This window comes from Ovis canadensis, chromosome X (assembly GCF_042477335.2).
Source record: "Ovis canadensis isolate MfBH-ARS-UI-01 breed Bighorn chromosome X, ARS-UI_OviCan_v2, whole genome shotgun sequence".
Classification (NCBI taxonomy): domain Eukaryota; kingdom Metazoa; phylum Chordata; class Mammalia; order Artiodactyla; family Bovidae; genus Ovis; species Ovis canadensis.
Genome location: NC_091727.1, coordinates 125,292,465 through 125,309,441, shown reverse-complemented (window position 1 = coordinate 125,309,441; position 16,977 = coordinate 125,292,465). Strand labels below are relative to the sequence as shown.

The window sequence follows — 16,977 nt, the reverse complement described above, 5'->3', positions numbered from 1 at the left end:
AGGATAAATTAATTGCCAAGTGTTTGTCTGATTGATCCTTATGAAGAAATTAATGGTAACCAAAATTCTATTTGAAATATGTATCCACTAAAATAAAATTTGTTTAGTTTCATTACCTGACAGGGTTTCAGATTTTTGAAATCAATGCCTAAGTGCAGTGCAGTTTATTTAGCAGCTTTATATTGAGAGATATTGAGAGGTTAAGGCAGTGAAAGAGAAAGTTTAGCATTTTGAGAAATTCACATTGTTGGTAGGTTCAGAGGTGGGCAGGTAATGGTAGAAAGTTGATTGATGTTGGAGTAGGTGAAAGGTGATGTGAAGTTATGGATGCTTGGAAAGTAAAGAATTTATAATAGACTGTGCTTATAATTTGAAAGGAAAAAAGAGGATTTGGTGTTAGGTAAGACAGAACTGATGAACTTGTTGTGTGGTTCTGCAACATTGAAAAGTAATCATCTCAAAGTACTGTCTAGTGATTCTAGACACCTAGAACCTAGAATCAGAGCACTGCTTTGTATGTTTTTAAAGGCAAATCATGTAGACACAGGGCAATATAAAAATATGTACCATTTTGATAATTTGAGGAAGTTTTCCAAGACTAAGGATGTCAGGAATGACTTAACAGTAATGTAATTTTTCTTGGTCCTTTATCATGTTAATAATGTAAGCACTTAATCTCTGTGATTTGTTAAAAATAGGAAATTATCAGAGATGACGAAAAATCTTCATATGGTCTGAGAAATGAGATGTATGGGCAGATAATTTGAAATTGTATTTTGGAAACGATTTGGACTGGGTGGTTCTGATAGCTGTGTGGTAATCAATTTTCTGCTAAACAGTTAATACCATACTTTTATGGGGGAGTGGGAGTGAAAAATAGTAGTAACAGTTAATACCCATTGCCTGCTTAGTATGTATGGTGTACTGTTTAAAACATTTTATATAAACATACTCATTTATAATGTAACCTTATGAAATAGTTACTGTTCCATTTTGCAAGTGAGGAGACTGACCTCAGAGCATAACGTGAAAAAGTAGTTTTATGCTTCTTAAATATCCAAAAGATGATCTGGGAATTGTGATTGTAGCTATGTAATCTATTTCAGTTTTTACATTGCTTATTTGAAAGCATACTGATTGCTAAACTCCCAGTTGGTTACCTGGTTGCAACTTATTTGCCAGGCTCTTGTTTTCTCTTAAAATGTTTGTATTTTGGGCTCTGTTTTTGGTCCTCTTTATGTACTTTTTCTTGGTATTTTCACTTCTAGGGTTTCTCTTACTGCCTCCCATATATATCCCCCAACTGTGATTTGAGCTCCTGCATGGTATTTTACAGTTGCCTATACGTCATGTCAGTCTCATAAATTTCTGAAGTATCCTGAATTTGATGTGCCCTAAACAAATTTTACTTCTTTTCATGCTTCTGAGATCCTTATTTGTATTAATGGTGTCACCATTGAGTCAGCCCTCCAGGCTGTAACTTTTACATCTCCAATCCTTTATATATGATTGGTCACCAGATACTCTTAGCTTTACTTCCTAAATGTTTCAAGCCCACTTGTTTATTTGTTCTCTTACTTTTTTTTTGTTTTAATTTTTAAACATAAATGCATGGTAAGAATCTACTTTTTGTATCAGCAGGACTCTAGACTTGGTTCCTGCTCTGGAGGAACTCTTTCAGTATGCTTGAGGAGGAACTATATTTATGAGTCTTCTGCCAGAAAAACAGTAGGCTGTCTGTAAATGATAAATGCACTTCTGTAATTTAGTAGTCTTTTCTCATTATCTTGATTAGGTATTGGGGCTAGGAAACATTGTCATCTTGCACACTTTCACTTCACACTGTCTTTGACTTGACTTCAAAATCTCTAGTATGCCTCTCATTCAGAAGAAAGATGTGATGACCATCACATGATATGGTGAAGTTTGTAGGATCAAGTGTTTGTAGAAATAGCATCTAAAACATAGCAGTGCTGATCCTATGTAATGTTCTAGTGGTATTTAAGGATCTGTCAAATAACGATACCTGTTGGGGATTTTTGGACAAACACGGTGTTAAAAATCAGAGATTTATAAAAAGCAGTAGCTATAGTGTTTTCCAGTAAGAGAGTACAGAGGATAACCACAAAATCACACTTAATTCCTTGTTAAATGGTTCATTCCTTACATGAATATTCTAGTACAATCTGGTATAGTTCTTTCAATTATGATTTTTTAGGTGGCTAGATAAAAGATAAGCAAAAAAATTTAGCTTCAGACGGCAAGGTAAAATACATGTTTCTTGATGTTGATATTGATTCTTAAAAAATATTTTGAGCAGTTTTTAATACCATCATGTCCTATCTGTTTTGGTATTTCATTTCTAGATCCTTACTGTCTTTATGAATTTTTACTATATCCTGGCAGATTGATACTATGTCATGATTGATTTTGGGGGCCGGTGGAGGGGTGGGGGTAGGGAGGGGGATCTGTGTTCTGTAGCCTACTAGATCTTAGTTCCCTGAGCAGGGATCAAACCCATGCCCCTGGCAGTGGAAGCAGAGAGTCTTAACCACTAGACCTTCAGAGAATTCCCATGTCATGATTGTATTTTGATGGCTACAGTCCTGCTTTTAAAGGCAGTCATTCTTAAGCTTTTGGGAGATCATGAAACCCTTCAAAATACTTAAAACTACTGCTTCTCTGTACTAACATTTTGCCATGAGTTACAAGGAATTTACAGGTACCTTGAGGCTGTGCTAGGTTAAGAATCCCTAGATGGAGGCCAACTTCAATAATTTGATTCCTTGGTCATTGTTTATTAATATTTAATGATAACAGACTCCTTTATAATTAAACCCTCTGATTAAATACATTTAAGTTTAGTGACTTCCAGTTTTTATAATATAAAACAAATTATAAATTTTTCTCATTTGAAACATGCCAAGCAGCATTTTGAAACTAACCTGAATACTTTAACTCAGTATCTATAACCCAAAAACTTTTGTAGTAGTTTCTAATTGATAAAAAGAGCTAAATGAAAATTATATACATTTATAGTAGTTATTTTAGGATATATTACATTAGGCTATTTGGTAAAGCAACATAGTGTTGTAATTTACTCACTATCAAATGTGCTTCTAAGGTATTTGCTGAACTGATAGTCACTGTTGGAATGTCTGTGAGAGGCCATATATTGCATCTTTTTCTGTTCATTTCCTCTTTTTTCCAGAATATACTGATTATTTCTCTACTACTGTATGAAGAAAGTAGATAATACATCTACTCCCCAAATTTAGGAGTGAAACACATTCTTATGTTTCAAAGTGGTTTTCTGAATTTCAGTTTTTCCATTTGTAAACTAGTAAAACTAGCTTCCTTCATAGGTGACTTCTAATCCATGTGTGGCATGTTTGAAAATTAAAAAAAAATGTTGAAATAATACATTCCTCTTGGTTAGAGTTTTTGTTTTAAGAAGTAGGAGTAGGCTTAGAGATACTTTCCTAGAATTCAGTCCTAAGTAATAAAGAAAGCAAAATCTTCCTTGAATTTCATATTTAAATTCATATTCAGTCTCTAGCTGGGGTTGTGGTTAGAGAATTAAAGTTTGCTTAGAGGAGTAAGGGAATGAGTCTCTTCAGTGCATCAAAACAAAAGAATGTTCTGGTCTTTATTCTCCCTTCCTTTAATCCCGTCTGTCTGTAGACTGACTGGACACTGCATGTAGCTTAAAAAACAACAAAAAACAGCCTTCAGTATTTCTGTGTCAATATATTTTTAAACATACTATTTTTCTTTTTTTCATAATCTGTATTAGAATGCTTCGGGTGGAACTAGGGAAGAGAGGAAATGAAAGCAAGTGGCTCCTGATAATGTTTCTTCTGTTTTGCATATCTGAACAAGAATAACTGTTCTGGGAAGTCAATTATTTTTCTTTATTGCCTCCTTCCTAAAACTTTGAGGAGTTGGTATAGGGCCTTATGGCCGGATTTTGTTTTAGAACCGTTGTATTTCTTTTCTTCACTAATCTTGCATTGCTAATTCTGTCATAAATGTTCACCATGAAAAGAAGTGACAGGTTCTAGTTTCAGGGTACTGTTAAAAATGTTTTTTTAAAAAAGTTTACTGTTATATTTTTCAGTAATGAAAGACCATAACAGGTTTCTATAGAATTGCAGAGCAGTTTCCCCCATTGGCCCCATGTTATTTCATACTGAAAAATGACTGAAGTAAATGATTTATCAATTAAAAAAAATGCTAATTGCCTTTACAGCAGGCAGTGATGTTGTTATATACATATATCTGTTAATTTTTTCAGTTTTGTTGACTTATAATTGACATGTAACATTAAGTTGTATAACTTAATGATTTGATATGTATATATAGTGAGAAATAAGGGCTTCCCTGGTGGCTCAGCTGGTAAAGAATCTGCCTGCAGTGCAGGAGACCTAAGTTCGATCCCTGGGTTGGGAAGATCCCCTGGATAAGGGAATGGTTACCCACTACAGTATTCTGGCCCGGAGAATTCCATGGACTGTGTAAGTCCATGGGGTCACAAGAGAGTTGGACACGACTGAGCGACTTTGACTTTCATAGCAAAAAATGATTACCACAATAAGTTTAGTTAACATCCATCACTACACATAGTTACGAATTTTGTTATGTTTAAAAATCCAAGTCTGTTTATTTCATTTGACAAGGTAAGATTTATTATTTTTATGTGGGCCATTCTGCCCCACAATTTGCCAGGATAATATGTTAATCCCCCTACAAGCTATGGTTAATGTTGATCACAAATTTGTTCATCTAAAGGGAGGGTATATCTGTTACCTACTTTTGACTCGCAGAGAATCACACTTCTTTAGACCTGAAAGAGCTTAGAGATCATATAGCCTGTCAACTTTATTTTACAGTTAAGTGGCAACCCACTCCAGTATTCTTGCCTGGAGAATCCCATGGACAGAGGAGCCTGGTGGGCTACAGTCCACGGGGTCGCAAAGAGTTGGACACGACTGAGTGACTTCACTTTCACTTAAGGAAACCAATGCAGACAGATTGAAATGGCATAACAAATTTCACAATCTTTTCATGATACTGTATTGTCTCTTAGAAATTAAAACAATTGCTCAAAAACATTTTTATACATTTACAACTATACCATATATGTCACAGTGTATGCTTTAAAAAAAAATCCAGGCATATTTAATTTACTTATAGAAACATGAAGGAGTATTATCTTTGAATTAAAACTATTAGTATTTATATTCTTCATAGTACAGAGAATTTCCCTATTTCATCAGTGAAAGAAGAAATAGACAATTCCAGTTAAAACAACAAATCCCTTTTTCAAGTTGAATTATGGTATGAAAAGTAGTTGTAAAAACACATCAATTTTATGACAGGTCAAATGATTTGTTAATTATTTTTATTTTCTTCAATTTATTTTAATCTGTACCCATAGTACAGTGCTTAAAAGGTCTTTTAGGCAATTGTTTTTCTTCCTATTTTCAATGTCAAAGGGAGGAGATGCATTAAGGTTTGGGAAAGTGCCTCTGAGAAGTTATATTTGAATTATGGCTTGATTTTCAGTAGAATTTAGGTGAAATTGTTCTGTTTCTTACCTTTTTTTTTTGGACCAAAGAATAATTTCTTAGTGAACCTTTTTATTTGGCAGATAGCAGTTAACAGGGGGCTTCCCTGGTGGCTCAGTGGTAAAGAATCCGCCTGCCAGTGCAGGAGACACAGATTTGATCTCTGGGTCAGGAAGATTCCCTGGAGGGGGAAGTGACAAACCACTCCAGTATTCTTGCCTGGGAAATCCCATGGATGGAGGAACCTGGTGGTCCATGGGGTTGCAAAAGAGTTGGAGATGACTTTGCAACCAAACAACAACAGCAACAAATACTTATTAAGCAGTTATGTAAGCACTTGACATACAGTATCTAATGTAATTATTCCAACATCCTTAGATTTAGATCACAGAAAAATTCCTGGAGTAACATTCCTCAAACTTTGAAAATTTGAAAGCATTATCTATAGTGCACTAAAAACCATTAGTAACTTGAATGCTAAAGTTGCCTGATTAACTTTGAAAGTGAAAGTCGCTCAGTTGTGTCCAACTCTTTGCGATCCCATGGACAATACAGTCCATGGAATTCTCCAGGCCAGAATACTGCAGTGGGTAACCTTTCCCTTCTCCAGGGGATCTTCCCAACCTAGGGATCAAACCCAGATCTCCTGCATTGCAGGTGGATTAACTTTGACTTGGCCTTTTTTTCCCTTATGGAAAAGACCGGGTCAAAGTTGAGTAGGTAACTTTGGCATTCCTTGGAGCCTTTAGAACTGGACATGGAACAACAGACTGGTTCCAAATAGGAAAAGGAGTACATCAAGGCTATATATTGTCACCCTGCTTATTTAACTTATATGCAGAGTACATCATGAGAAATGCTAGGCTGGAAGAAGCACAAGCTGGAATCAAGATTGCCGGGAGAAATATCAATAACCTCAGATATGCAGATGACACCACCCTTATGGCAGAAAGTGAAGAGGAACTAAAAAGCCTCTTGATGAAAGAGGAGAGTGAAAAAGTTGGCTTAAAGTTCAACATTCAGAAAACGAAGATCATAGCATCTGGTCCCATCACTTTTTGGGAAATAGATGGGGAAACAGTGGACACAGTGTCAGACTTTATTTTGGGGGCCTCCAAAATCACTGCAGATGATGACTGCAGCCATGAAATTAAAAGACGCTTACTCTTTGGAAGAAAAGTTATGACCAACCTAGATAGTATATTGAAAAGCAGAGACATTACTTTGCCAACAAAGGTCCGTCTAGTCAAGGCTATGGTTTTTCCAGTGGTCATGTATGAATGTGAGAGTTGGACTGTGAAGAAAGCTGAGCGCTGAAGAATTGATACTTTTTAACTGTGGTGTTGGAGAAGACTCTTGAGAGTCCCTTGGACTGCAAGGTGGAGAAGGAAATGGCAACCCACTCCAGTACTCTTGCCTAGAAAATCCTATGGACAGAGGAGCCTGGCAGGCTCCTCAATCCATGGGGTCGCAAAGAGTCAGACACGACTGAGAGACTTCACTTGGGCTGCAAGGAGATCCAACCAGTCCATTCTGAAGGAGATCAGCCCTGGGTGTTCTTTGGAAGGAATGATGCTAAAGCTGAAATTTCAGTACTTTGGCCACCTCACGCGAAGAGTTGACTCATTGGAAAAGACTCTGATGCTGGGAGGGATTGGGGGCAGGAGGAGAAGGGGACTACAGAGGATGAGATGGCTGGATGGCATCACCAACTCGATGGATGTGAGTCTGAGTGAACTCTGGGTGTTGGTGATGGACAGGGAGGCCTGGCGTGCTGTGATTCATGGGGTCGCAAAGAGTCAAGACACGACTGAGCAACTGAACTGAACTGGAGCCTTTAATTTTGCTAATGGACATATGAACTTCAAAGACAGGATTATAGTATAGGGCCTTGAAACTCTCTTCTCAGCAACACTTATTAATAACTGGTGGAACATCTTGTTCTAGAGCACTGGTTCCCAAAGTGTGATCCTGAGCCAGTAGCATCAGCACCACCTCAGAACTGCTTGTTTAGTTGCTAAGTTGTGCCCAATTCTTTGCGACCCCATGGACTGTAGCTCACTAGGCTCCTCTGGGAAATCAGGCAAGAATACTGGAGTGGTTTGCCATTTCCTACTCCAGGGCATCTTCTGGACCCAGGGACCAAACCGCATTTCCTGCATTGGCAGGAAGATTATCACTGAGCCACCAGGGAAGCCTTTAAAAATGCAAATTCTTGGAACCCACCCCAGCTCTGGCTGAATCAGAGTTTCTGGGCACGGGGCAATCTTTGTTCAAGCCCTTCCCTTGAGAACCACTGTTCTAGAGATTTGCAGTATTGGAGTAATTTGCTGTAGAAGAATAATCAGCCAATTGGGATTTCAAGTGTAATAGATGTTTCAAACGACAGTATTTATTACTATGAAATTGCTTTCTATTACATTCAGGAAGAATTTTAGTATTGTCCTACAAGTCTTTTTTTAAAAGTCCTATTGTACTAATTTGGGGAACATTACTTGTGGTTACCATTTCTGAGTCTTAGTTCATATCTTCTTTAGAATGCATTCCTTCTATAGTAATTGCAAAAATCAGGAGACGATATTTAGTTCCAGTCCTAGTACTATTGCCAATTTGATGTGAAAACATGAACAAGTCTTATAATTATTTGAAACTTGTTTCTTCATCTGTAAAGAATGAAGAACTTCTCTTGTTTAAAACAAGAGGTTCTTTTTAGCTGTAACATTCTGCTTATCATTTTTCCAGGTTATTATGTTCTATTTCTTGTTCACTTTATTGAATTAATTTATTATTTCCTAAGATAATACATGTAAATATGTAAAATATTAACTAGTTCTACAAGGCTTATAACAAGAGACAGCAGTTCTGTGTCCCATTCCTCCTCATCTCTGACCCTGCTTCCTGTAGGTAAACATATGTTTTGTAAATGATACATTCTAACTTGTTTCTTATATTTGAATATCATCTATAGACTTCCTTCTGTGGAAGAGAGGCCTTATCCCCTTCCTCACTTTCTTCCATATTAGGAAGTCTGTTGTTTAGTTGCTAAGTCCTATCCAACTCTTGCAACCCCGTGGACCACTAGGCTCATCTGTCCATGGGATTTTCCAGACAAGAATACTGGAGTGGGTTGCCATCTTCTTCAGGGGATCTTCTGACCCATGGATTAAACCTGCATCTCCTGCATTGGCAGGCGGATTCTTTACCACTGAACCACCTGGGAAGCCTCAGGAAGTCTATAGGTGATACTTAAATTTAAAAAACAAAAATTTAGTTTATCAATTATGGTGAGATCTGTTTTCAGCATTGACATTATGATTTCTTTAGTAAATATTCACATATGAGCCATGTTTTGTTGACTGATTACATTTCTATAAAACTATTTCATTTTTGTTTTTTTCATTTGCTCAGTTTTCTATAGAACTATTCTCAAGCTTTCCATCTGAGGAGGTCATCTTTCCTAGTACGTTTAGACATGCTAGGTTATCTGTAACTTATTTATTTTTTAATATGTCTGTGCGGTAGTTTTATTTTACCTCAACTGGTGGTTCTCTATCTAGTCCTGCCTAAAAGTCTGTCCTCCTGGAATTTCCCCTGCAACCTTACCTTAAAATTTCTTTTGCTTCTCTTTTGGAATCTTCTGTTTCCAGGATTCCATGCACCCCACCCCTTTTTTGTGGTTTAACATACTAATTTTGGTTTCAGATGTCCTCCACTAGCTTTCTGATAAAGGATGGCACATTTTTTAATCTTTCAAGTTTGAAAATGCCTTCTTCTAGTCTCCCCATCTGATTGATAGCTTGGTATAGAATTCAAGGTTGGAAATAATTTCCCCTCAAATATTGAACTTCATTGTTTTCTAGCTTATAATTCTTCTGTTGAGAATTTATTATTATTCATATGTGTGATCCTTTGTATAAGATCTGTTTTTCCTCTCAGAAAGCTTTAGAATCTTTATTCCCTGACTTTAGGAATGTTGTTACATGCATTGCAGATCATCTTTTTTGCTTTCATTGTTCTGACTGCTTCATGGACTCTTTCAGTCTAAATATAGACAGTCATATCCTGCAGTGGTAGAATTTTCCTTACGTCATCATCATTATTTCTTCCCCTGCACTTTCTTCATCTCATTTTGGGACTCCTGTTGGTTGGATATTGGCTTTCCTAAATTGATCCTCTAATTTCCTTGTTTTTATCTCTACAACCTTGTCTGTTTTGTGAGCTCCTCGACTATAAATTCTGTTCCTTCTACTGCTTTTGTTTTATTCATTTTTACATTTAAATATAGCAGAATTAGCATTTTCATGTATAGTTCTATACATTTTAAAAAATGTATAATGTAAGATACAGAACTCTTCCACTCCATCTTTAAATCCCCTCCTGTCATCCCTTTATAGTCAGCCCTTTCCTGCAATCTTAACAACTGGCAGCAACTGATCTGTTTTCCCTTTCTGTAGTTTTGTCTTTTCCAGTATGTCATATAAATGTAGTCATACAGTATGTAACCCTTTGAAGCTCTCTTCATTGGCTTAGCACAGTGCATTTGGAATTCACGCATGATCTTGTATGTATCCATAATTATTCTTTATTGTTGAGGAATATTCTGTTTTATGGATATACCACAGTTTTTCCATTCACCATTTGAAGGATGTTTGGATTGTTTCCAGCTTGGGAGGAATCATGATTATTAATAAAGCTGCTATAAATATTCATGTGCAGGTTTTTGTGTGAACTTAAGTTTTCATTTCTCTTGGAAATTTACCCAGAAGTGGGGTTGTTGGGTCATATGACAACTCTGTTTTATTTTACAAGAATCTGCTAAACTATTTTTCCAGAGTGGATGTACTATTTTATATTCCTACCAGCAACATATGAGAGTTCCAGTTGTTCTTCATCTTTGTCAATACTTGCTGTTGTCATTTAAAAAATATTTTGGTCATTCTATGATGTATGTAGTATTATCTCATTAAAGATAAACACATGGCCAACAGGTGCATAAAGAGATAATCAATATTATTAGCCATCAGGGGAATGCAAAAAAAAGCAAAACACAAGGAAGGCACCATTTCATACCTACATGGGATGGCTATAATCCAAGAGATGGACAGTAATGTGATTTGGGAACTCTCATATGCTACTGATGAGAATGACAATAGTGCAGCTGAAGCAATTCCATTCCTAGGTATTACCCAAGAGAATAGAAATGTCCAGACAAAAACTTGCACATGAATATTTATAACAGCATCAGTCATTTGATTGTCAAAAAGTAGAAACTACCCACATACCTGTCAACTGATGAATGGATAACTAAAATCTACCTTAACTATACAAAGGATTGAAATACTGATACATAGGTGCTCCTTGAAAACATCATGCTAAGTGAAAGAAGTCAGTTCCACAGGACAGTATATTATATACCATTTGTTTGAAGTGTCCAGAATAGGCAAATACATAGAGATGGAAAGTAAATTAGTGGTTCCCTGGAGTTGGTGGGGATAGGATTGGAGGCTGATGGTTGTGAGATGTGGAGTTTCATTTTGGGGGTAATAAAAGTGTTCTAGAATTGATTGTGGTAATGGATGTATAACTGTAAATATACCAAAAAATAATTGAAATGTACCTTGTGAGTGAATGGTATAGTATATGAACTATATTATAAAGCTATTTTAAAATCACCAGTTTTAAGTGATTTTTCAGTAATTTTTAGTGAATATGCAGAGTTGTGCAGACATCACCACAAAAGTTTTATAACATTTTTATCCATCAAAAAGATCCTTTGTGCCTGTTTGCATTTAATACTTATTCCCATCCTAACTGTAGGCAACCACTAACCTGCTTTCTTTCTCTTTAGACTTGTGTTTTTGGTATATTTCATATGGATGGAATCATATCTTTTGGAATCATGCCCCTTTTGCATCTGGCTTCTTTTACTTAGGATCCAGTTTCTCCACAACCATGCTACCACTTGTTATTAGTGATGTCTTATTGTGGTTTTAATTTGCATTTTCCTAATGATTAAATTAGAGATAGAAAGGGAACATTTCATGCAAAGATGGGCTCAATAAAGGACAGAAATGGTCTGGACCTAACAGAAGCAGAAGATATTAAGAAGAGGTGGCAAGAATAACAGAAGAACTGTACAAAAAAGATCTTCACGACCTGGATAATCACGATGGTGTGATCACTCATCTAGAGCCAGACATCCTAGAATGTGAAGTCAAATGGGCCTTAGAAAGAATCACTACGAACAAAGCTAGTGGGGGTGATGGAATTCCAGTAGAGCTATTTCAAATCCTGAAAGATGATGCTGTGACAGTGCTGCACTCAATATGCCAGCAAATTTGGAAAACTCAGCAGTGGCCACAGGACTGGAAGAGGTCAGTTTTCATTCCAATGCCAAAGAAAGGCAATGCCAAAGAATGCTCAAACTACCACACAATTGCACTCATCTTACATGGTAGTAATGTTCAAAATTCTCCAAGCCAGGCTTTAGCAATACGTGAACCATGAACTTCCTGATGTTCAACCTGGTTTTAGAAAAGGCAGAGGAACCAGAGATCAAATTGCCAATATCCACTGGATCATGGAAAAAGCAAGAGAGTTCTAGAAAAACATCTATTTCTGCTTTATTGACTATGCCAAAGCCTTTGACTGTGTGGATCACAATAAACTGTGGACAATTCTTCAAGAGATGGGAATACCAGACCACCTGACCTGCCTCTTGAGAAATCTGTATGCAGGTCAGGAAGCAACAGTTAGAACTGGACATGGAAGAACAGACTGGTTCCAAATAGGAAAAGGAGTACGTCAAGGCTGTATATTGTCACCCTGCTTATTTAACTTATGTGCAGAGTGCATCATGAGAAATGCTGGGCTGGAAGAAGCACAAGCTGGAATCAAGATTGCTGGGAGAAATATCAATAACCTCAGATATGCAGATGACACCACCCTGATGGCATAAAGTGAAGAGGAACTAAAAAGCCTCTTGATGAAAGAGGAGAGTGAAAAAGTTGGCTTAAAGCTCAACATTCAGAAAACGAAGATCATGGCATCCGGTCCCATCACTTCATGGCAAATAGATGGGGAAACAGTGGAAACAGTGTCAGACTTTATATTTGGGGGCTCCAAAATCACTGCAGATGGTGACTGTAGCCATGAAATTAAAAGACGCTTACTCCTTGGAAGAAAAGTTATGACCAACCTAGATAGTATATTCAAAAGCAGAGACATTACTTTGCCGACTAAGGTCCATCTAGTCAAGGCTATGGTTTTTCCAGTGGTCATGTATGAATGTGAGAGTTGGACTGTGAAGAAGGCTGAGCACCGAAGAATTGATGCCTTTGAACTGTGGTGTTGGAGAAGACTCTTGAGAGTCCCTTGGACTGCAAAGAGATCCAAGCAGTCCATTCTGAAGGAGATCAGCCCTGGGATTTCTTTGGAAGGACTGATGCTAAAGCTAAAACTCCAGTACTTTGGCCACCTCATGCGAAGAGTTGACTCATTGGAAAAGACTTTGATGCTGGGAGGGATTGGGGGCAGGAGGAGAAGGCGACGACCGAGGATGAGATGGCTTGTTGGCATCACTGACTCAATGGACGCGAGTCTGAGTGAACTCCGGGAGTTGGTGATGGACAGGGAGGCCTGGCGTGCATGGGGTTGCAAAGAGTTGGACACGACTGAGCGACTGAACTGAACTGAACTGAACTGAATGATAAACATCATCTTATGTGCTATAATTAGCCATTCCTGTATCTTTGGTGATATATGTAGTCAAATCTTTGCCCATTTTTAAATTGTTTAGTTGTTTTCTTATTGTTGACTTTTGAGTTCTTTTATATATTTTTGGTACAAAGCTTTTTTGTCAGGTGATATACAGATATATTCTTTCAGTCTGTGGCTTGTGTTTTCACTTTCCTAACAGTGTCATTTGCAGAGCAAAAGGTCTTAATTTTGGTAAAGTCCAGTTAATCAGTTTTTCTTATATTATACCTAAGTTCTCTTTACTAACTCAAGGTCTTGACAGTTTTCTCCTTGCTTCTAAAAGTTTTAAAGTTTCGTTCTATATTTCGATCTTTGATCCATTTTGAGTTAATTGTATCATAGAAGATATGAGGTATAGGTTGAGGATCTTTTTTTTTTTTATTTTTCATATGGCTGTCAAGTGTTTCTTCCAGCACTGTTTGATAAAACTGTGAATTTTTTCTGTATTGAGCTGCTCTTGCAACTTCGTCAAAAATCATATTTTTATGGGTCTCTGTGTGTTTTCTCTCTGTGTTTACATTTACTTTCCTCTATCTACCTTTGTCTTCCTGCCTCTCATATTTTTTCTGTTCTTGCTGTATCTCTTTTCTGATTCTCTCTCCCATTTTCCCTTTTTCTATCTCCTTTCTCAAAATGAAATGTATGGGTTAATACTTTTAGTTTAAAGGACAGTAAATATAAAGAATGTCTATTTTCTCTACAAGTAAGAAATTCCAAAAATGAAATAACTTTCACTGTAACTCAGTTTTTCTCTGAATTTGGGGTCTTAAAGAAAGATGGTGATCCCTCTTCCCAAACCATGTTTCAGGATTTTGCACCAGTGTTTTGATTTCTTTAAAAAAGAAGTTAGTCAAGGTAATTTCAAATTGGCATGCTAAAGAAGGTAAAGGTTTTATTTTTTTCTACCATGCTTTTCATTCCTAAACTGTAAAATTGATTATTGATGCTTTTCCTATAGGGGGCAGTGGTTATTACTGCTGGAGCCACAGATAACAGAAAAACAATTTTGAAAGCAACTTAATTTTACAGCTTCTCCAAAACCAGCTTTAGATCTATTTATTTTTTAAAAACACTTAGAAAAAGTAAGGATGAAATTAGATTTTGGCATTTAATTAATACTGGACAGTGGACTCAGGTAATGTGAGTGACCAGTCGTTTTTGAGGCTTACAAAGGTCATATTTACTTTGGTTTTCTCAGAATTCAGAGCAGTTTTTTTCCAGAAAAGTGCCCTAAACATTGAATCACGCCTCTAGTGCTGTGCCACAGCATTTTAAATGTAGCCCATTAGAAAGTTTGTGGGTAAGATATTTTTCATTACACTTCATTTTACATTTTAATTGTTTGCATTTTCAGAGAAATGCCCTTTTTTGCAATTTCTCTTTCTGTTAATGTTATACGATAGTTTGGAGACATTAATCAAGAACTGTGTCAGTAGTTCCTAGCATAACTAATGGATTTAATTTCTGTCATCCTGAAAGTGGCAGTCACTCGGTCGTGTCCAACTCTTTGAGACTCCATGGACTGTCCATGGAATTTTCCAGGACAGAATACCATTCTGTGATCCTAGCATAGGGTTATTATCTAGGAGAATTAAATAAGATTACTTAAATCTCATACCTGAAATAGCCAGATAATTGCTTTGGCACTTTACTTGAGTTGTGACCTCTACCACTTTAGATTAAGGGAGTCCGCCACCCCACCCCCACTTTCTTTGTTTTTTAAGATAGTACAAAAGCTTACTTAGTTAATTGTGTTCAGATTTTTTTCCCCTCTCATCTCCATGAAACTATGAAGGGAGCAGGGAACTTGGCCAGAGACTGAAAATTTGGCAGTCTTAAAGCAGTGTCATGTGGGCTGAACGGCATCATACACACCTGAGCCTTATTGCAGTTCCTTTGCAACCTCGTGCAGCAGTTGCCTTGAATTAAGCTGCAAACTCAGGTTCCTTTTGGTCAGAAAGCTCAGCTGCTTGTGCATACTTCTCTCAACCTTGGGCTGGTTGGGTTAATCCCACCCTTCCCCAACTGGGTAGCTCTGCATGTTCCTTCTCCCTCTCATGTCTCCTTCTCAAATCAAGTTCTCTGTTTGTAGGAGCATCGGCTCTTCCTCTTCTTTTCACAGGGTCCTGACTTAACCTGGGCAAGCCAGCCCGTTGCTTCTGCTCCTGAGAAGTGCCAAGATTCTGCAGCGCTGACTCCAACTGCCTTCTCATGCCTAGACTTTGGGCTGCTTTCCGGATACCTGCATAAGCAAGCCCTTGTCACTGCTACCTATTCCTTCCTGCGCTCTGCTTTTTCCTTCTTGCCACACGTGTGTTCCCTTCTCCCCCTGCCCACCTCTATCCCCTGTACACAATGCATAAAGGATGGAAAAAGTACTGCGGCCAGAAGCCTCTGAATGAGGCATCAATGGATGAATATTTAGGCAGCTTAGGGCTGTTTCGAAAGCTGACTGCCAAGGATGCCTCTTGCCTCTTTCGTGCTATTTCGGAGCAGGTAAAAGGAAAACAAATATACCTTTCCCATGCTAAGTTTTTGGAGTTTGAGACTTGGCACAGTACTGTAATTGAAAGAACTGTAACCCACCAAAACAAAATTCCCTTCTCTTTTTTGTATTTAAAACATTACGTTCTCTCTGGTACTTAACTAGCTTGGTGTGTGCCTTTGCCGATTAGTTCAAATATGTTGCTGTGCCTTTGTTGTCTTTTCTAAATGCCACTTTGGAATGTAAGAGATAACATAATGGGGTTAAAAAATCTTTGAAATGTATCTTGATCCTTTATAAGCAACTCTGTCTTCTTCTAAATTTTATACCTAAGGAAAAATTTATAGATGGTGCCCATAAGTAGTAGAAGCGGGGAGCATGACAGAATCATGCCTCCTCAGTATCACTAAAGATGACAAAAACAGATTTTAGTAAGATCAGGACTTAATTTCCGAATTTCCTACATATGTTCTGAATGGAGGGGGAGGCTTGAGTATCTAGTTCATAGTCTTAAGTTAGAAGCTTCTATTTCAAATGACTGCTGACAGTGAGCTGGTCTTTTCTCTTCCTTTTAGTTGTTTTGCAGCCAGGTCCATCACTTGGAAATCAGGAAGGCTTGTGTCTCATATATGAGAGAAAATCAACAAACTTTTGAATCTGTAAGTAGAATATATATCTAAGGAAGAGTTGTTTGTAGAATATGCAGCAGATAGGAAATGGATTTTGAGCACCTATGTATAAATATTGTATTCCGCAGTCTCCTCTTGGTAGCAAATATTTAATTTTTCAGTTAGCTTCTTTTCCCCTGGGTAGCATACTTCGGGATCTCCTCCCAGAACTAGATTGTTTTGTACTCTAAAAATTATGAAAGCTTATCTTTATCCTTCCCACCATTTATCCCCCTCATACCCCAACAGTTACATTTTGACCATGTTATCCATATCATGGTTTTCTTAAACAAGTAATCATAGTTCACAAAAGGCTTGGCTGTGTTAATATTTTTAAACGTGCATTTTAAAATTTGTACAAATGAGAACTTCTGTTCTTAATTCTATGCTCAATGATCATCAGTCAACTTGATGAATCATGTAAAACTTAACTATAAGGGAACAAATTAGTCCCAAACATGTCTTTTCATGTGAAAAACTGGTAATTAGAGCACTT

The 16,977-nt window shown here is 37.2% G+C and overlaps 1 protein-coding gene across 7 annotated transcripts in view; it reads left to right on the top strand.

Moving 5' to 3' along the window:
• LOC138930532 (UDP-N-acetylglucosamine transferase subunit ALG13-like) overlaps positions 1 to 16,977 on the top strand; it is a 74,065-nt gene that overhangs the window by 1,934 nt on the left and 55,154 nt on the right. For 3 of the 7 annotated variants that reach the window (XM_070290890.1, XM_070290888.1, XM_070290887.1), the window contains exons 1-2: positions 15,602 to 15,824; positions 16,389 to 16,472. In XM_070290890.1, the coding sequence (XP_070146991.1) occupies positions 15,684 to 15,824; positions 16,389 to 16,472 (225 nt within the window). In that variant the 5' untranslated portion in view covers positions 15,602 to 15,683. Of the gene's footprint in view, positions 1 to 15,568; positions 15,825 to 16,388; positions 16,473 to 16,977 lie in introns of those variants that run through there. The other 4 variants (XM_070290893.1, XM_070290892.1, XM_070290891.1 and 1 more) reach the window with 2 other exon arrangements.